Raw genomic sequence first — 14,790 nt, forward strand, 5'->3', positions numbered from 1 at the left:
ACTGTTCTATGTTTCTATGTTCCCCGCACCCAAACTTTTTCAACTGAGTTTTCCGTTGAATTTCTGTCCACTGTAATTAATACCTTCCTAACTTGCTTGTTCTTTTAGGAAGCTCCGACCATCAACAGTACTTCCTTGGAGAAGTGACAGATTTGCCCAAGGAAACGTACAACAGCGGCAAGCGGATGAGGGCCACTTCCGACTCTCCTGCGAGGAGCCAGAAGGTCGCACTCAAGAAAAAACTGCACAAATGCCAATACTGTGGGAAGCTCTCCGACTGCCACTCCCACCTGATGATTCACGAGCGGACCCACACAGGGGAGAAGCCTTACAAATGTGCCGAGTGCGGAGAAACCTTCAGCCAGAAGCGGCACCTGGTGATCCACAAGTGGTCTCACACGGGGGAGAGGCCTCACCAATGCGCCGTCTGCGGCAAAGGGTTCAACCAAAAGTCGGACCTCATTACGCACACGCGGACCCACACTGGGGAGAAGCCGTACGTCTGCTCCGACTGTGGGAAGAGCTTCATTTCGAGTTGCCAGCTGAGGAAGCACGAGAGAATTCACACCGGGGAGAAACCCTATCAATGCTCAGACTGCGGGAAATGCTTCGCTTACAGCTATTCCCTCACCACGCACAGGCGGACCCACACGGGCGAGAAACCATACCAATGCCTGGATTGTGGGAAATGTTTCATTTCTAGTTCCTACTTTGCCACCCACAGGAGAACACACACTGGCGAGAAGCCCCGCCAGCGTAACTACTTCGGGAACAATTTCCTGGACCTGTCGCAGCTTGCTAAACACGAGGTGTCGCATAACGTAGAGAAGTCCTTCATCTGTTCCGAGTGCGGGAAGAGCTTCCCCCAGAACCAAGAGTTCAAAAAGCACATGCAGACTCACAGTGGCGAGAAGCTGTACAGGTGCCCCGAGTGCGGGAAAACGTTCTCCAGTTCCTTTAACCTTTCCCGGCATCAGAAAATCCATGCGAGGGAGAAGCTATAAACGGGGCACTTTAGACAAGAGACAGGAGGGAGATCGATTTGGTCGGTAAAATGAGAACCCAGATTGTTGGGGGAAATATGCTGACTTTTGTAAACCACTGTAAAGCGGTATATAGGTAAGGGCTATTGCTATTGTGATAGCAAATGGTGTATGTAGTGGGTATAACATGGCGTAGGTCAAGAAAGAACACAAAAAGGAGGGAGCCAAGTTGTTTCTGGTTAACTGGTAAACCAGGATGCTATAAAGATTTGATTTGTGTTCAATTTAGGACCAATAATCTTTTACGATGAACCTCCCTAGGGCAGTGATTTTCAACCTTTTTTGAGCCGCGGCACATTTTTTACATTTACGAAACCCTGGGGCACATTGAGCGGGTGGGGGGTGGGGGCTAAAAAAAGTTTGGACAAAAAAATTCTCTCTCTCTCTTCCTCCCCTTCGCTCTATTTCTTTCTCCCTCCCTCTTTCCCTCCCTTCCTTCATTTTTCTTTCTCTCTCTCTCCATCCCTCTTTCTTTCTCTTCCTTCCTCTCTTTTTTGCTCTCTTTCTCTCTCCCTCCCTACCTCCCTCTATGTCTTTCTCTCTCTCTCCCCCCTCCCTCTCTTGCTTTCTTTGTCTCTTGCTCTCTCTCTCTTTCTCTCTTTCTTTTGTTCTCTTTCTCATTTGCTTTCTCTCTCTCTCTTGTTCTCTTTCTCTCTCTTGCTTTCTTTCTCTCTCTCTTGCTTTCTTTCTCTCTCTCTCTTGCTTTCTCTCTCTCTTTCTTTCTTTCTCTCTGAGCTTCACGGCACACCTGACCATGTCTCGCGGCACACTGGTTGAAAAACACTGCCCTAGGGTACTTATGGCCCAGATTTGATCTGATGGTTGCCATTCCTTCTTGCAATCACCTTGATTGTAATTTTGGGCACTTGGCAACCAGGTTGCGTTTACAGTGTCCATGGCTAAGCGCTGCATCCTAAGTTTCATTAACAGAGGGATTCAATCAAGATCAAGCGAGGTACTATAAGGCAGTGTTTCCCAACCTTGGCAACTTGAAGATATTTGGACTTCAACTCCCAGAATTCCCCAGCCAGCGAATGCTGGATGGGGAATTCTGGGAGTTGAAGTCCAGATATCTTCAAGTTGCCAAGGTTGGGAAACACTGCTATAAGGCCTTAGTAAGATCACACCTAGAATACAGTACAGTGTTCCCTCGATTTTTGCGGGTTCGAACTTCGCGAATAGCCTATACCACGGTTTTTCAAAAAATATTAATGAAAAAATACTTCACAGGTTTTTTTCTATACCACGGTTTTTCCCGCCCGATGACATCATACGTCATCGCCAAACTAATAACTTTTGCAAACAAATAACAAAAAAAATAATTATTGTTAATAAATAATTATGTTTATAAATATCAGGATTACTAAGTGTCTTATTCAATGGTGAGTACCAGTAATAATGGTGAGTAAATGGTTGTTAAGGGAATGGGAAATGGTAATTTAGGGGTTTAAAGCGTTAAGGGAAGGCTTGTGATACTGTCCATAGCCAAAAATGGTATATTTATTTCCGCATCTCTACTTCGCGGAAATTTGACTTTTGTGGGCGGTCTCGGAACGCATCCCCCGCGAAAATCGAGGGAACACTGTATTCAGTTTTGATCACCACAGTATAAAAAAGATGTTGAGACTCGAAAGAGAAGAGCAACAATGATGATGATTAGGGGACCGAAGGCTAAAACATATGAAGAACGGTTGCTGGACCTTGACATGGCTAGCCTAGTGAAGGCAAGGACCAAGAGTGACATGATAGCAACCTTCCAATACTTTGAGGGGCTGTAACAGAGAGGAAGGGGTCAAGCTTTTTTCCAAAGCACCTGAACGCCAGACAAGGAATAACAGATGGAAACTGAACAAGGAGAGATTCAACTTAGAAATAAGGAAATTTTTGTCTGACAGTGAGAGCAAAGAACCAATGGAACAACTTGCCTTCAGAGGTTTTGGCAGCTTCATCACTGGAAGCTTTCAAGAACGGACTGGTCTCCCAGAAATGGTGTAGAGCAGAGCTATCAAAAAAGAAGAAGAAAGAAAGAAATTGTGTACAGTGTGCTGCTTGGATTGGAGGATGGACTAGATGACTTAAAAGCTCCCTTCCAACTCTTGTTTATTATTATTCGGTTACTTAAAATCATTCTTGGCCAGTATGAGTGAAGCTGCCTCCCTTTGATGTGTGCCACCATGTTCTAAATTCTTGATAGCTGCAGAAAATCAGTCAGGAAATTGTAGGATGTAGAGAGATTTTGATTTACACTGAGAATCACCCTCTGTCTCTGTCCTTCTCTCTCCCTCCCACTCCCCTTTTAAAGATATAATTGGTTTTAACTTGTGGTGTTTTAAAATTAATTTAAATATTGGATTTGTTTACATTGTATGGCGATTGCTGTGAGCCGCCCCGAGTCTGCGGAGAGGGGCGGCATACAAATCTGATTAATAAAATAAATAAATAAAAAATAAATAATAGCCTTCTCTGTGGGGGCCCCGGCCCTCTGGAATCAACTCCCCAGAGATTCGTATTGCCCCCACCCTCCTTACCTTCTGTAAGAGTCTTAAGACTCATTTATGCCACCAGGCTTGGGGCCATTAGATTCTTGCCCCCTGGCCGATGAATGGGCTGAGAGAAATCTGACTGAATGGGAATGTCTGGTTTTTATGGTTTTTAGTTTTAGATTTTATATTTAATTACCGTATTTTTCGCTCTATAAGACGCACCTGCTGATAAGACGCACCTAGATTTTAGAGGAGGAAAATAGAAATAAAATATTTTGAGCCAAAAAGTGGGCTAAAATATTTATTACAATAACAGCGCATTTGAAAAACGCTTTCCCAGGCAGCCGGCTTGCAGGCCGGGGAAGCAAGCGATCCGGGACTGTGTGGCTTTGCGCCGTGAGGACAACAACGGCACCCCACCACCCGTTCCTGCAGACGCACTGCCTTGCGCCTCGTTTCCTCTTCCCGCCGCCGCATTCGGAGCCCGAGAGGGGGAAAGAGAAGAATGGAGAGAGAGCCGCGCGCCGGAGGCGGACGCCGCTGCCGCCTCAACAGCAGCCATGGGAGGGGAGTCGCTGGAGCTGCCCCCAGACTTTCCACAAGCCCAATGCCGCCAGCCCACATGCCTGCCTCTCCCCGCGGCGGCAGTGCTGCCCAGCGCTCCGGCGTTGTCCGGGCTTCTCACTGCCGCCTCAACAGCAGCCACGGGAGGGGAGTCGCTGGAGCTGCCCCCGGACTTTCCACCAAGCCCAATGCCGCCAGCTCACATGCCCGCCTCTCCCCGCGGCGGCGGCGGCGGCGGTAGTGCTGCCCAGCGCTCCGGCGTTTTCCGGGCTTCTCCCGCCACGTGCAGCCCAGCAGCTCGCTCCGGCTGGCGGCGGCGGAGGAAGGCGAATGCGGCTTGGAATCTGGCTGCTGGGATATCGCCGCCCCCCCTCTGCTCCAGCGCCTCCCCCCCCTGCCTGCATCTTCGCTCCATAAGACGGAGCTGATTTTTCATCCTACTTTGGGAGGAAAAAAACTGCGTCTTATGGAGCGAAAAATACGGTAATTGGACCCAAAATGTAATGTATTGTTTTATTATATGTTGTGAGCCGCCCCGTGTCCTCGGAGAGGGGCGGCATAAAAGTCCAATAAATAAATAAATGAATAAAATAATTCTTTAAAGTCATATTTTGCAGTGGAAGAATTACAAAGCTATGAGCATCTTCTCCAAAATGACACAATGAATTATACTATGAACTTTAAACAGGAGCTTTTAATGTAAAAAGATAGATGCTAAGAAATCCGATAATGGCTGTTTCAAACCATCCTCAGTGTTAAATCAAACCAGAAATAAGTATTGTTCAGTACCTTATGTCCTTCTCTTTATTTTTGCCACTTCTGCCCATCTGAAATATCTGAAAATTAGTGCAATTAGAGACAGGGAAAATGTTCTCATGTGAAGTCACCCCCCCCCACACCTTATTCCTGATCTCAGTTTGTGAAGAGGGTTATGAAGTTAACTCAATTAGATTGGGTATGTGATGCAGCACTATTGTGTGGTCCTATCACAACGGTGCCTAGGTTCTTTTTATCTTTGAGGGTATGTAATTCCACCCGTAGAAAAAGGAAATCAACTTGGCTTTGGACACAACGTGTTGACAGATTAAACCCCTTAAAGTGTGAGAAGAAAGCAAGGAAATGGTCCCTCCTTAATGTTGTGGTTCAGCCTGAGTCAGATGAAAGACCAGCTGCGTCTCTGCTGGCTCCATGCCCGGGGGAGGATGAGAGCGAAGAGGAATGTGACGAGGAAGAGGGGCCTGGGAGCCCTGGGGAGGGGCTCTCTCCAGCAAGTAGCTTGGAGTCTCTAGAGTCATTGGATGATGAGGCACAAGCTGTCATTGATATGCGACGCATAGATCAAAGGAGGCAGCAACTGAATAGATATTATCAGCGTTGAATGAGGAACACCAGGGCTTGGGCGTGGTCCTCATTAGCAGGGAAGGGTTTATAAGGCAGGCAAACTCTTTTGACAGTGTGGAGTGTTATCTGAGTGGAATTGCTGTAATCTGCGTTGTCTCTCAGCGTTTCTGTTCCTGGCTCGTGGCCCAACAGTCTTGAAGACCCGTGGGAGGTTTGTGCCTGTTAGCAACAGCCTCGTTTATCATCAAGGATCCTGTGTTTTTGTATGGACAATTGCCTTTGTGTATCTGTTTGGAGTTCCAGTGTTTTCCTGACTTGTAAGGACATTTTCTGTTGGTTATTTTTCTCTTTATCTTTATAAAACTGTGTTTGGATTCAACCGGTGTGTCTGGCTTATCTTTTTGGGTTGGTCATAACTTCCGGAGTGACCCAGACAGAACACTTAATAATTGTGAAGACACCTTGCGAGTCTACAGTGGGCCGAAAAACCAGAAGGCATTTAATTGCTCCTTTGCAGACCAAGAAACTTTGTGAAAAGGCTTGCAGGAGCTGCACCTTTTAATACAATGGGTTAGAAAAGGTGCTACAGGATTCCTCCTGATGTGCTTTATAAGATTAGTAATTGAGGAAGTGGTAGCATCACCAGTGAAGAACTGCATGGCTAAAGGATGATGGACCTTGTAGTCAGATGACCTCTGAAAGTCTGCCTCACCCCTCTTCAGCATCAATGCCTTCCTAGTTTGCACCTATGGTAGCTGTGGATTAGCGACTGCATGTTTCTTTTACTGTTTCGGTGATTGTCAGTCTCTGTTTTTATATTTATATATATAAAAGAATTCCAGTGCTTGGTTTCCATCTTTTGGCTTTTCTTGGAAGGTGATAATTTGGACCGGGACTCAATGCTCACAGTCACTCATGTCCTCATCACCTCGAGGCTCGACTACTGTAACGCTCTCTACATGGGGCTACCTTTGAAAAGTGTTCGGAAACTTCAGATCGTGCAGAATGCAGCTGCGAGAGCAATCATGGGCTTTCCCAAATATGCCCATGTTACACCAACACTCCGCAGTCTGCATTGGTTGCCGATCGGTTTCCAGTCACAATTCAAAGTGTTGGTTATGAAGTGTTGGTTATAAAGCCCTTCATGGCATCGGGACCGTCTTCTGCCGCACGAATCCCAGCGACCGGTTAGGTCCCACAGAGTTGGCCTTCTCCGGGTCCCGCCGACTAAACAATGTCGTCTTGTGGGACCCAGGGGAAGAGTCTTCTCTGTGGCGGCCCCGACCCTCTGGAACCAACTCCCCCCAGATATTAGAGTTGCCCCCACCCTCCTTGCCTTTCGTAAGCTCCTTAAAACCCACCTTTGTCATCAAGGCATGGGGGAATTGAGATATTCCCTTCCCCCTAGGCTTACAAAATTTATACATGGTATGTTTGTATGTATGATTGGTTTCTTAAATTGGGGTTTTTAAACTACTTTTAATATTAGATCTATTTATATTGTTTTTTACTGTAGTTAGCCGCCCCGAGTCTACGGAGAGGGGCGGCATACAAATCTAATTAATAATAATAATAATAATAATAATAATAATAATAATAATAATGACCATGAGCTGCTCTGGCGGGTCCCGGATGGAAGTTTGGCATTGCTCGGAAGCGCTCCAGTTGCCCCCTCTCTCCTCTCAGCAGCTTCAGCTAAGGAGTTAAACACAGAGAACTTTCCTCCTCCACCTATAGATGAGGGAGGAAAGGGGAAAAAGGAGGGATGGGAGCCCAGTTTCCTGGCCATCCCTTTGGTCTCCAGACATCTCTTACACCAGGGCTATGGAGATGGGCAAAGGCGCTGCAAGAGGAGGGAGGAGGAGGAAGGGTCATCCCCATGTGCAAGAAGGGAGGGGGAGAAACGTGGAGTTTATTTATTTATTTATTCATTTGTCCAATACACAAATACATAGGAAGAAAATAGACATGTGATAATATAAAAGAGGGTGAAGGTGAACTTAGAGGAGAGGATATATGAAAGGAAGAGAATATATAAGATAGGTGAAAGAAAGGAAAGACAATTGGACAGGGGACGAAAGGCACACCAGTGCACTTATGCACGCCCCTTACTGGCCTCTTAGGAATCTGGAGAGGTCAATCGTGGAGAGTCTAAGGGAGAAGTGTTGGGGATTAGGGGTTGACACAATTGAGTCCAGTAATGAGTTCCACGCTTCGATAACTCAATTGTTGAAATCATATTTTTTACAGGGGATTCCCTTCCCTTCTGAATCCTTCCGTCTTTACTTGCTTGACTCTGATCCCCTTGAAATCCTTCAAGTCTCCTTCCTTCCCCTCAGCCCAACATCTTGGTGTAGTACAGCTCCTTGGTATTGCCGTTCCAAAAGTTCCCATGGCTGCTGACTGGGGACGTTCAAGTCCCCACAGTAAGTCTGGAGGGATAGAAGAGGTGGAAGACTTGGGGAGAACCAGAAATTTTGAATAGTTCAGAGAATGGGTAAATATCTCCTCTAATGGGCCCTGCCTCCTCCATTCTCTGCCTCCCGAGTCCCAGCCGATTGGGAGGAAATGGGGATTTTGCAGTATCTTTCCTGTCACACCCACAGAATCGGTAGTAATTTTTTTTTTAATCCCGCCACTGATTCCTGCAGTGATTTACATAACAATGGTGGCAAGACAAGTTATTTATTTATTAGAATTGAAAGGGACCTTGTAGGTCATCGTCCAACCCCCCCTTCAAGTGGGCATCCCTACATTATATCGGACAAATAGAATGGAATAGAGTTCTTTATTGGCCAAGTGTGATTGCACACACAAGGAATTTGTCTTTGGTGCAGATGCTCTCAGTGTACATAAAAGAAAAAGATATTTGTCAAGAATCATGAGGTACGACACTTAATGATCATCATAGGGATCAAATAAGCAATGAGGAAATAATCAATATTAATAAAAATCTTAAGGATACAAGCAATAAGTTACAGTCATACTGTCATAAGTGGGAGGAGATGGGTGATAGGAATGATGGGGAAAAACTAGTAGTAATAGTAGAAACAGAAACATAGAAGATAGACAGCAGAAAAAGACCTCATGGTCCATCTAGTCTGCCCTTATACTATTTCCTGTATTTTATCTTAGGATGGATATATGTTTATCCCAGGCTTGTTTAAATTCAGTTACTGTGGATTTACCAACCATGTCTGCTGGAAGTTTGTTCCAAGCATCTACTACTGTTTCAGTAAAATAATATTTTCTCACGTTACTTCTAATCTTTCCCCCAACTAGCCTCAGATTGTGTCCCCTTGTTCTTGTGTTTACTTTCCTATAAAAAACACTTCTCTCCTGAACCTTATTTAACCCTTTAACATATTTAAATGTTCGATCATGTCCCCCCTTTTCCTTCTGTCCTCCAGACTATACAGATTGAGTTCATTAAGTCTTTCCTGATAAGTTTTATGCTTAGGACCTTCCACCATTTTTGTAGCCCATCTTTGGACTCGTTCCATTTGATCAATATCTTTTTGTAGGTGAGGTCTCCGGAACTGAACACAGCATTCCAAATGTGGTCTCACCAGCGCTCTATACAGCGGGATCACAATCTCCCTCTTCCTGCTTGTTATACCTCTAGCTATTCAGCCAAGCATTCTACTTGCTTTCCGTACCACCTGACTGCACTGTTCACCCATTTTGAGATTGTCAGAAATCACTACCCCTAAATCCTTCTCTTCTGAAATTTGCTGACACAGAACTGCCAATACAATACTCATAGTAGCAGTAGTAGTAAATAGTAGTGAATAGTAAATACAGTGGAACCTCAAGATACGAACTTAATTGGTTCCAGGGAAAGGTTCGTAACACGAAAGGTTCGTAAGACGAAACATTGTTTCCCATAGGAAACAATGTAAAGTCAATTAATCCGTGCAACAAAAAAAAAACAACCGCAAAAAAACGCTGCCGCCCGGCTGTCACCTTTAAAAACAGCCGGGCGGCTTCCCTCTCTCTCTCTCTCCTTCCTCCCTCCTCCTCCTCTTCCTCCTCCTCCCGTATTCCACCTCCCTCCCAGCCCGCTAGGCAGGCCAGTGGTCCCCGTCACGGCGGCCCGATTGAGGGGCCGGCGGTCTCCGCCAGGGAGAGCTTCCTGGCTTTCGTTCTTGTTGGATTCGTGCGTTTTCATGCCCAGGAAGCTCTCCGAAGTGAGGAGAACCGCCGCTGTCGCCGCTCGGCCGCGCCTCCTCGCCCGCCGCCCGCCCGCCTGCCCAGGATGCAGACCTGCTGCCTCGCCCTGCGCCTGCTGCCGGCCCGATCCTGCGTCTATTGCTTCTGGGCTGGTTCCATTCTGTTCCCTACCGGCCCGATTGAGGGGCCGGCGGGAGGAAAGCGAATGCCTCTCTTCGTTGCGCTGCCTGGCTGGCAGCGGAAGATGTAAACGAGCCCACGGGGCCGGTCTCCGTGGCCGACAGGGAACGGAGCCTTCCATGGCGGCTGCCTGCTGGGCTGGTAAGAGGGGGAGCCGAGCCCAGCCCCGTGAGCTCGGTTACATCTTCCGCTGCCAGCCAGGCCATGCTGGTGGAAGCGCAACAAAGAAAGGCACAATCTTTGGGGTTTTCGCTGGGGGGGGAGGAAGTTAGGAAGGTCCTACCTCTCCCCCCAGCGAAAACCCCAAAGATTGTTTGCTGCCATACGATTTAGCAGCAAAGTGACGTGGATGGATGGAAAGCTGAAACAGCCCGGTTTCAGCTTTCCATCCCTTCACGTCACTTCGCCGCTAAATCGTGTGGCAGCAAACAATCTTTGGGGTTTTCGCTGGGGGGGGGGAGGAAGTTAGGAAGGTCCTACTTCTCCCCCCAGCGAAAACCCCAAAGATTGTTTGCTGCCATACGATTTAGCAGCAAAGTGACGTGGATGGATGGAAAGCTGAAACAGCCCGGTTTCAGCTTTCCATCCCTTCACGTCACTTCGCCGCTAAATCGTGTGGCAGCAAACAATCTTTGGGGTTTTCGCTGGGGGGGGAGGAAGTTAGGAAGGTCCTACTTCTCCCCCCAGCGAAAACCCCAAAGATTGTTTGCTGCCATACGATTTAGCAGCAAAGTGACGTGGATGGATGGAAAGCTGAAACAGCCCGGTTTCAGCTTTCCATCCCTTCACGTCACTTCGCCGCTAAATCGTGTGGCAGCAAACAATCTTTGGGGTTTTCGCTGGGGGGGGGGAGGAAGTTAGGAAGGTCCTACTTCTCCCCCCAGCGAAAACCCCAAAGATTGTTTGCTGCCATACGATTTAGCAGCAAAGTGACGTGGATGGATGGAAAGCTGAAACAGCCCGGTTTCAGCTTTCCATCCCTTCACGTCACTTCGCCGCTAAATCGTGTGGCAGCAAACAATCTTTGGGGTTTTCGCTGGGGGGGGAGGAGGAAGTTAGGAAGGTCCTACTTCTCCCCCCAGCGAAAACCCCAAAGATTGTTTGCTGCCATACGATTTAGCAGCAAAGTGACGTGGATGGATGGAAAGCTGAAACAGCCCGGTTTCAGCTTTCCATCCCTTCACGTCACTTCGCCGCTAAATCGTGTGGCAGCAAACAATCTTTGGGGTTTTCGCTGGGGGGGGGGGAGGAAGTTAGGAAGGTCCTACTTCTCCCCCCAGCGAAAACCCCAAAGATTGTTTGCTGCCATACGATTTAGCAGCAAAGTGACGTGGATGGATGGAAAGCTGAAACAGCCCGGTTTCAGCTTTCCATCCCTTCACGTCACTTCGCCGCTAAATCGTGTGGCAGCAAACAATCTTTGGGGTTTTCGCTGGGGGGGGGGAGGAAGTTAGGAAGGTCCTACTTCTCCCCCCAGCGAAAACCCCAAAGATTGTTTGCTGCCATACGATTTAGCGGCGAAGTGACGTGGATGGATGGAAAGCTGAAACAGGCGAAAGGCGAGGAAGCCTATTGTAGCAGCTGCCACAGCGGAGACATTTGGGGTTTTGGCTGGGGAGGGAGGGGAAGGCAGGAGGTCCGGCCCTTCATTTGCCCTCCCAGCAAAAGGCAAAGCCGCGCAGCTCCGCATCGCCGAAGGAGGCTTAACCCCACCACTCTGTCCCACCCCTCGGCCGTATCCGGCATAACTTCCTCCTGCCTATCCCCGCTCTTCTGCCGGCCACGGCCGAGGGGTGGGACAGAGGGGTGGGGTTAAGCCTCCTTCGGCGATGCGGAGCTGTGCGGCTTTGTCTTTTGCTGGGAGGGCAAATGAAGGGCCGGACCTCCTGCCTTCCCCTCCCCCCCCCAGCCAAAACCCCAAATGTCTCCGCTGTGGCAGCTGCTACAATAGGCTTCCTCGCCTTTCGCCCGTGCCTGGCGGGAGCTGAAGAGTGCTTTGCCCAGTGCAAAGTTGACAGCAAGCAGCTCCGCAGTCCCGAAAGGAGGCTTAACCCCACCCCTCTGTCCCACCCCTCGCCCGTGGCCGGCAGAAGAGCGGGGATAGGCAGGAGGAAGTTATGCCGGATACGGGCGAGGGGTGGGACAGAGGGGCGGGGTTAAGCCTCCTTTGGGGACTGCGGAGCTGCTTGCTGTCAACTTTGCACTGGGCAAAGCACTCTTCACCTCCCGCCAGGCACGGGCGAGGGCGTGGAAGCTTATTGTAGCTCGCCCATGGCCGGCAGAAGATCGCTCTTGCCCGGCTTCCCCGCGAGGCATCAGGTCAGCATTCTGGGCGGGCGGGCGGCGGACGAGGAGGGGGAAAGCCTCCTGCAGCAGCTGCCACAGCCGCCGGCTTCCCCGCCGCCCGCCCCACAGAATGCTGACCTGATGCCTCGCGCGGAAGCCGGGCAAGAGCGATCTTCTGCCGGCCATGGGCGAGCGGCAGGGAGTCGGGGCTGCTGGCAAGCGCCCCAGCCTGGCTGTGACCTTTTAAAACAGCCGGGGGGCTTCCCAGGAGCCTCCGGAAGCCAAACGCCAAACCCGAACTTCCGCGTTCGGCGTTGGGAGGCTCCTGAGAAGCCGCCCGGCTGTTTTAAAAGGTGACCGCCGGGCTGGGGGGCTTCCCAGCACCCCCCCGAACCCCGAACCTGGAAGTTCGGCAAAAGTTCGGGATTCGGGAGGTTGCTGGGAAGCCCCCCAGCCCGGCGGTCACCTTTTAAAACAGCCCGGGGGCTTCCCAGGAGCCTCCCAATGCCGAACCCGGAAGTTCGGGTTTGGCGTTCGTAACTTGAAAAAAGTTCGTAAGAAGAGGCAAATTTTTTCTGAACCCCGGGTTCGTATCACGAATTGTTCGTAAGACGAGGGGTTCGTATCTTGAGGTACCACTGTAGTTTGACAGTGTTGAGGGAATTATTTGTTTAGCAGAGTGATGGTGTTTGGGGGGAAAATGTTCTTGTGTCTAGTTGTCTTGGTGTGCAGTGCTGTTTTGGGGGCAGGAGTTGAAACAGTTTATGTCCAGGATGTGAAGGGTCAGTAAATATTATCACTGCCCTTTTTTTGACTTGTGCAGTATACAGATCCTCAATGGAAGGCAGGTTGGCAGCAATTATTTTTTCTGCAGTTCTCATTATCCTCTGAAGTCTGTGTCGGTCTTGTTGGGTTGCAGGACCAAACGAGACAGTTATAGAGGTGCAGATGACTCAGTGATTCCTCTGTAGCTCCTTGGGCAGTTTCAACTTCCTGAGTTGGTGCAGAAAGAACATTCTTTGTTGTGCTTTTTTGATGTTTTTGATGTTAGGTGACCATTTTAGGTCTTGAGATATGATAGAACCTAGAAATTTGAAGGTCTCTACTATTAAGAGGGGCGGCATACAAGTCTAATAAATTTATTATTATTATTAATTATTATTATTATTGTGAGAGGTGGTAGGATGGGAGAGTTCCTCCTAAAGTCTATCACCATTTTTAAGACTTTGAGTGTGTTCAATTCTAGATTGTTCAGGTCACACCACAAGGCTGTGTTCAACCTTAGCACAGCAACCATATGAGGTAGACTGGAAGAGGGAACAAACCTAAACAGCTAAATTATTTCACATTCATTACCGCCTCTAAGGATTCAAGGCCCAGTTATCCACATCTGGATACCCAATTCTGATCTCCAGGGGTATTCATTTCAAAATGATTTTTTTCCAAATAAGACCCCAGGCCTTGTACTGGGCCTCAACCCAGAGGTTGGCAGGGGATCCCTGTGTTAAGATTACTGCGCCCTTTATCCGAAACCACTGACTAGATGGTGCTTTTAGAGGACACCAACTTGAAAAACGAGCAAACCGACTATCCGCGTATATCAACTGCGTTTCCCCCTTTCTCGCCGTCTGATTGGATAAGAGCGACATTCAAACGGTCCAATTGAAAACAACGGGTTCGAAGGGTAGCGCAAGAATTCCCGAGGGGCGGGGAAGAGAAGGTGTTCCGTCTCGTTTATTGGCCTCGGGTCCCTTTCACGTCAAGCGTCAATCAATCGACCTCCAAAGACGAAGGCGTAACTGTTACAACAGCCTTCATCCCTTTCCAGGTCTCAGGCCCCGCCCAGGCGGCCCCGCCTCTTCATTGGGAGATTCGGTTAGCGCTGGCCGGCTTCTCCCCCGCCCTCCCCCGGGAAGATTCAAACGCCATTTTCTAAAGAGTGGATTGGCTCTCTCAAGCGAGGGGCGGGGCTCGGAAAGCGAGGCGCGGAGGTCGAATGTAGCAGAAGGGAACGAGGAAGAGGCTCGTCTGTGGATCCCTCGTCGCCGCTCCCCTTCTCTCGCTCCAGGTGAGAATCCGATTTGGGATTTCTGAGCATTGTGACGTCACCGAGAGGCCCTGGATTGCTTTCTGCAGCAGAGACGTCACAGTGTTTACCCCCAACTTTCTGCAAGCTCTGGGGCATTTGCGGGAATGGTAGCGGATCCTTGGTCCAAATCTGTATTCAGCCTCCTTGGCCAGCTGAGATCTTTGAATAGTTCCCGTAAAAGAAAAGAAAAAAGGTTTGTTTAACTCCTGGTTTAATCCCCACGACTCAGGGTCTGGTTTATTAACTGCATTCAGCAGACCCGTGGGGGTGGGGTGGGTTTGATCATTAACAGAAATGTCCCCCTTTAAAAAAACCCAACAACTTTATTTTATTTTATAACTATATTTATTCATTTGTCCAATACACAAATACATAGGAAGAAAAATAGACATGTGGTAATATAAATGAGGGTGAAAGTGAACTTAGAGGAGAGAATATATGAAAGGAAGAGAAAATATATATGATAAGTGAGAGAAAGGAATGACAATTGGACAGGGGTCGAAAGGCACACCAGTGCACTTATGTACGCCCCTTACTGGCCTCTTAGGAACCTGGAGAGGTCAATCGTGGAGAGTCTAAGGGAGAAATGTTGGGGGTTAGGGGTTGACACAATTGAGTCCGGTAATGAGTT

General features: G+C 48.6%; 2 protein-coding genes across 5 annotated transcripts in view; both read left to right on the plus strand.

Annotated features, from left to right (window-relative positions):
• Positions 1-1,022, plus strand: part of LOC139163010 (zinc finger protein 263-like) — a 73,474-nt gene extending 72,452 nt beyond the window's left edge. For all 4 annotated transcript variants that reach the window (XM_070743900.1, XM_070743901.1, XM_070743903.1 and 1 more), the window contains one exon: positions 109-1,022. In XM_070743900.1, the coding sequence (XP_070600001.1) occupies positions 109-1,004 (896 nt within the window). In that variant the 3' untranslated portion in view covers positions 1,005-1,022. The remainder of the gene's footprint in view (positions 1-108) is intronic.
• Positions 1,023-13,892: 12,870 nt separating this feature from the next.
• Positions 13,893-14,790, plus strand: part of LOC139163072 (histone H3-like centromeric protein A) — a 28,479-nt gene continuing 27,581 nt past the window's right edge. The window contains exon 1 of the mRNA XM_070744018.1: positions 13,893-14,138. The gene's annotated coding sequence lies outside the window, so the exon portion shown is untranslated. The remainder of the gene's footprint in view (positions 14,139-14,790) is intronic.

This window comes from Erythrolamprus reginae, chromosome 2, assembly GCF_031021105.1.
Source record: "Erythrolamprus reginae isolate rEryReg1 chromosome 2, rEryReg1.hap1, whole genome shotgun sequence".
NCBI classification, from domain to species: Eukaryota; Metazoa; Chordata; class Lepidosauria; order Squamata; family Dipsadidae; genus Erythrolamprus; species Erythrolamprus reginae.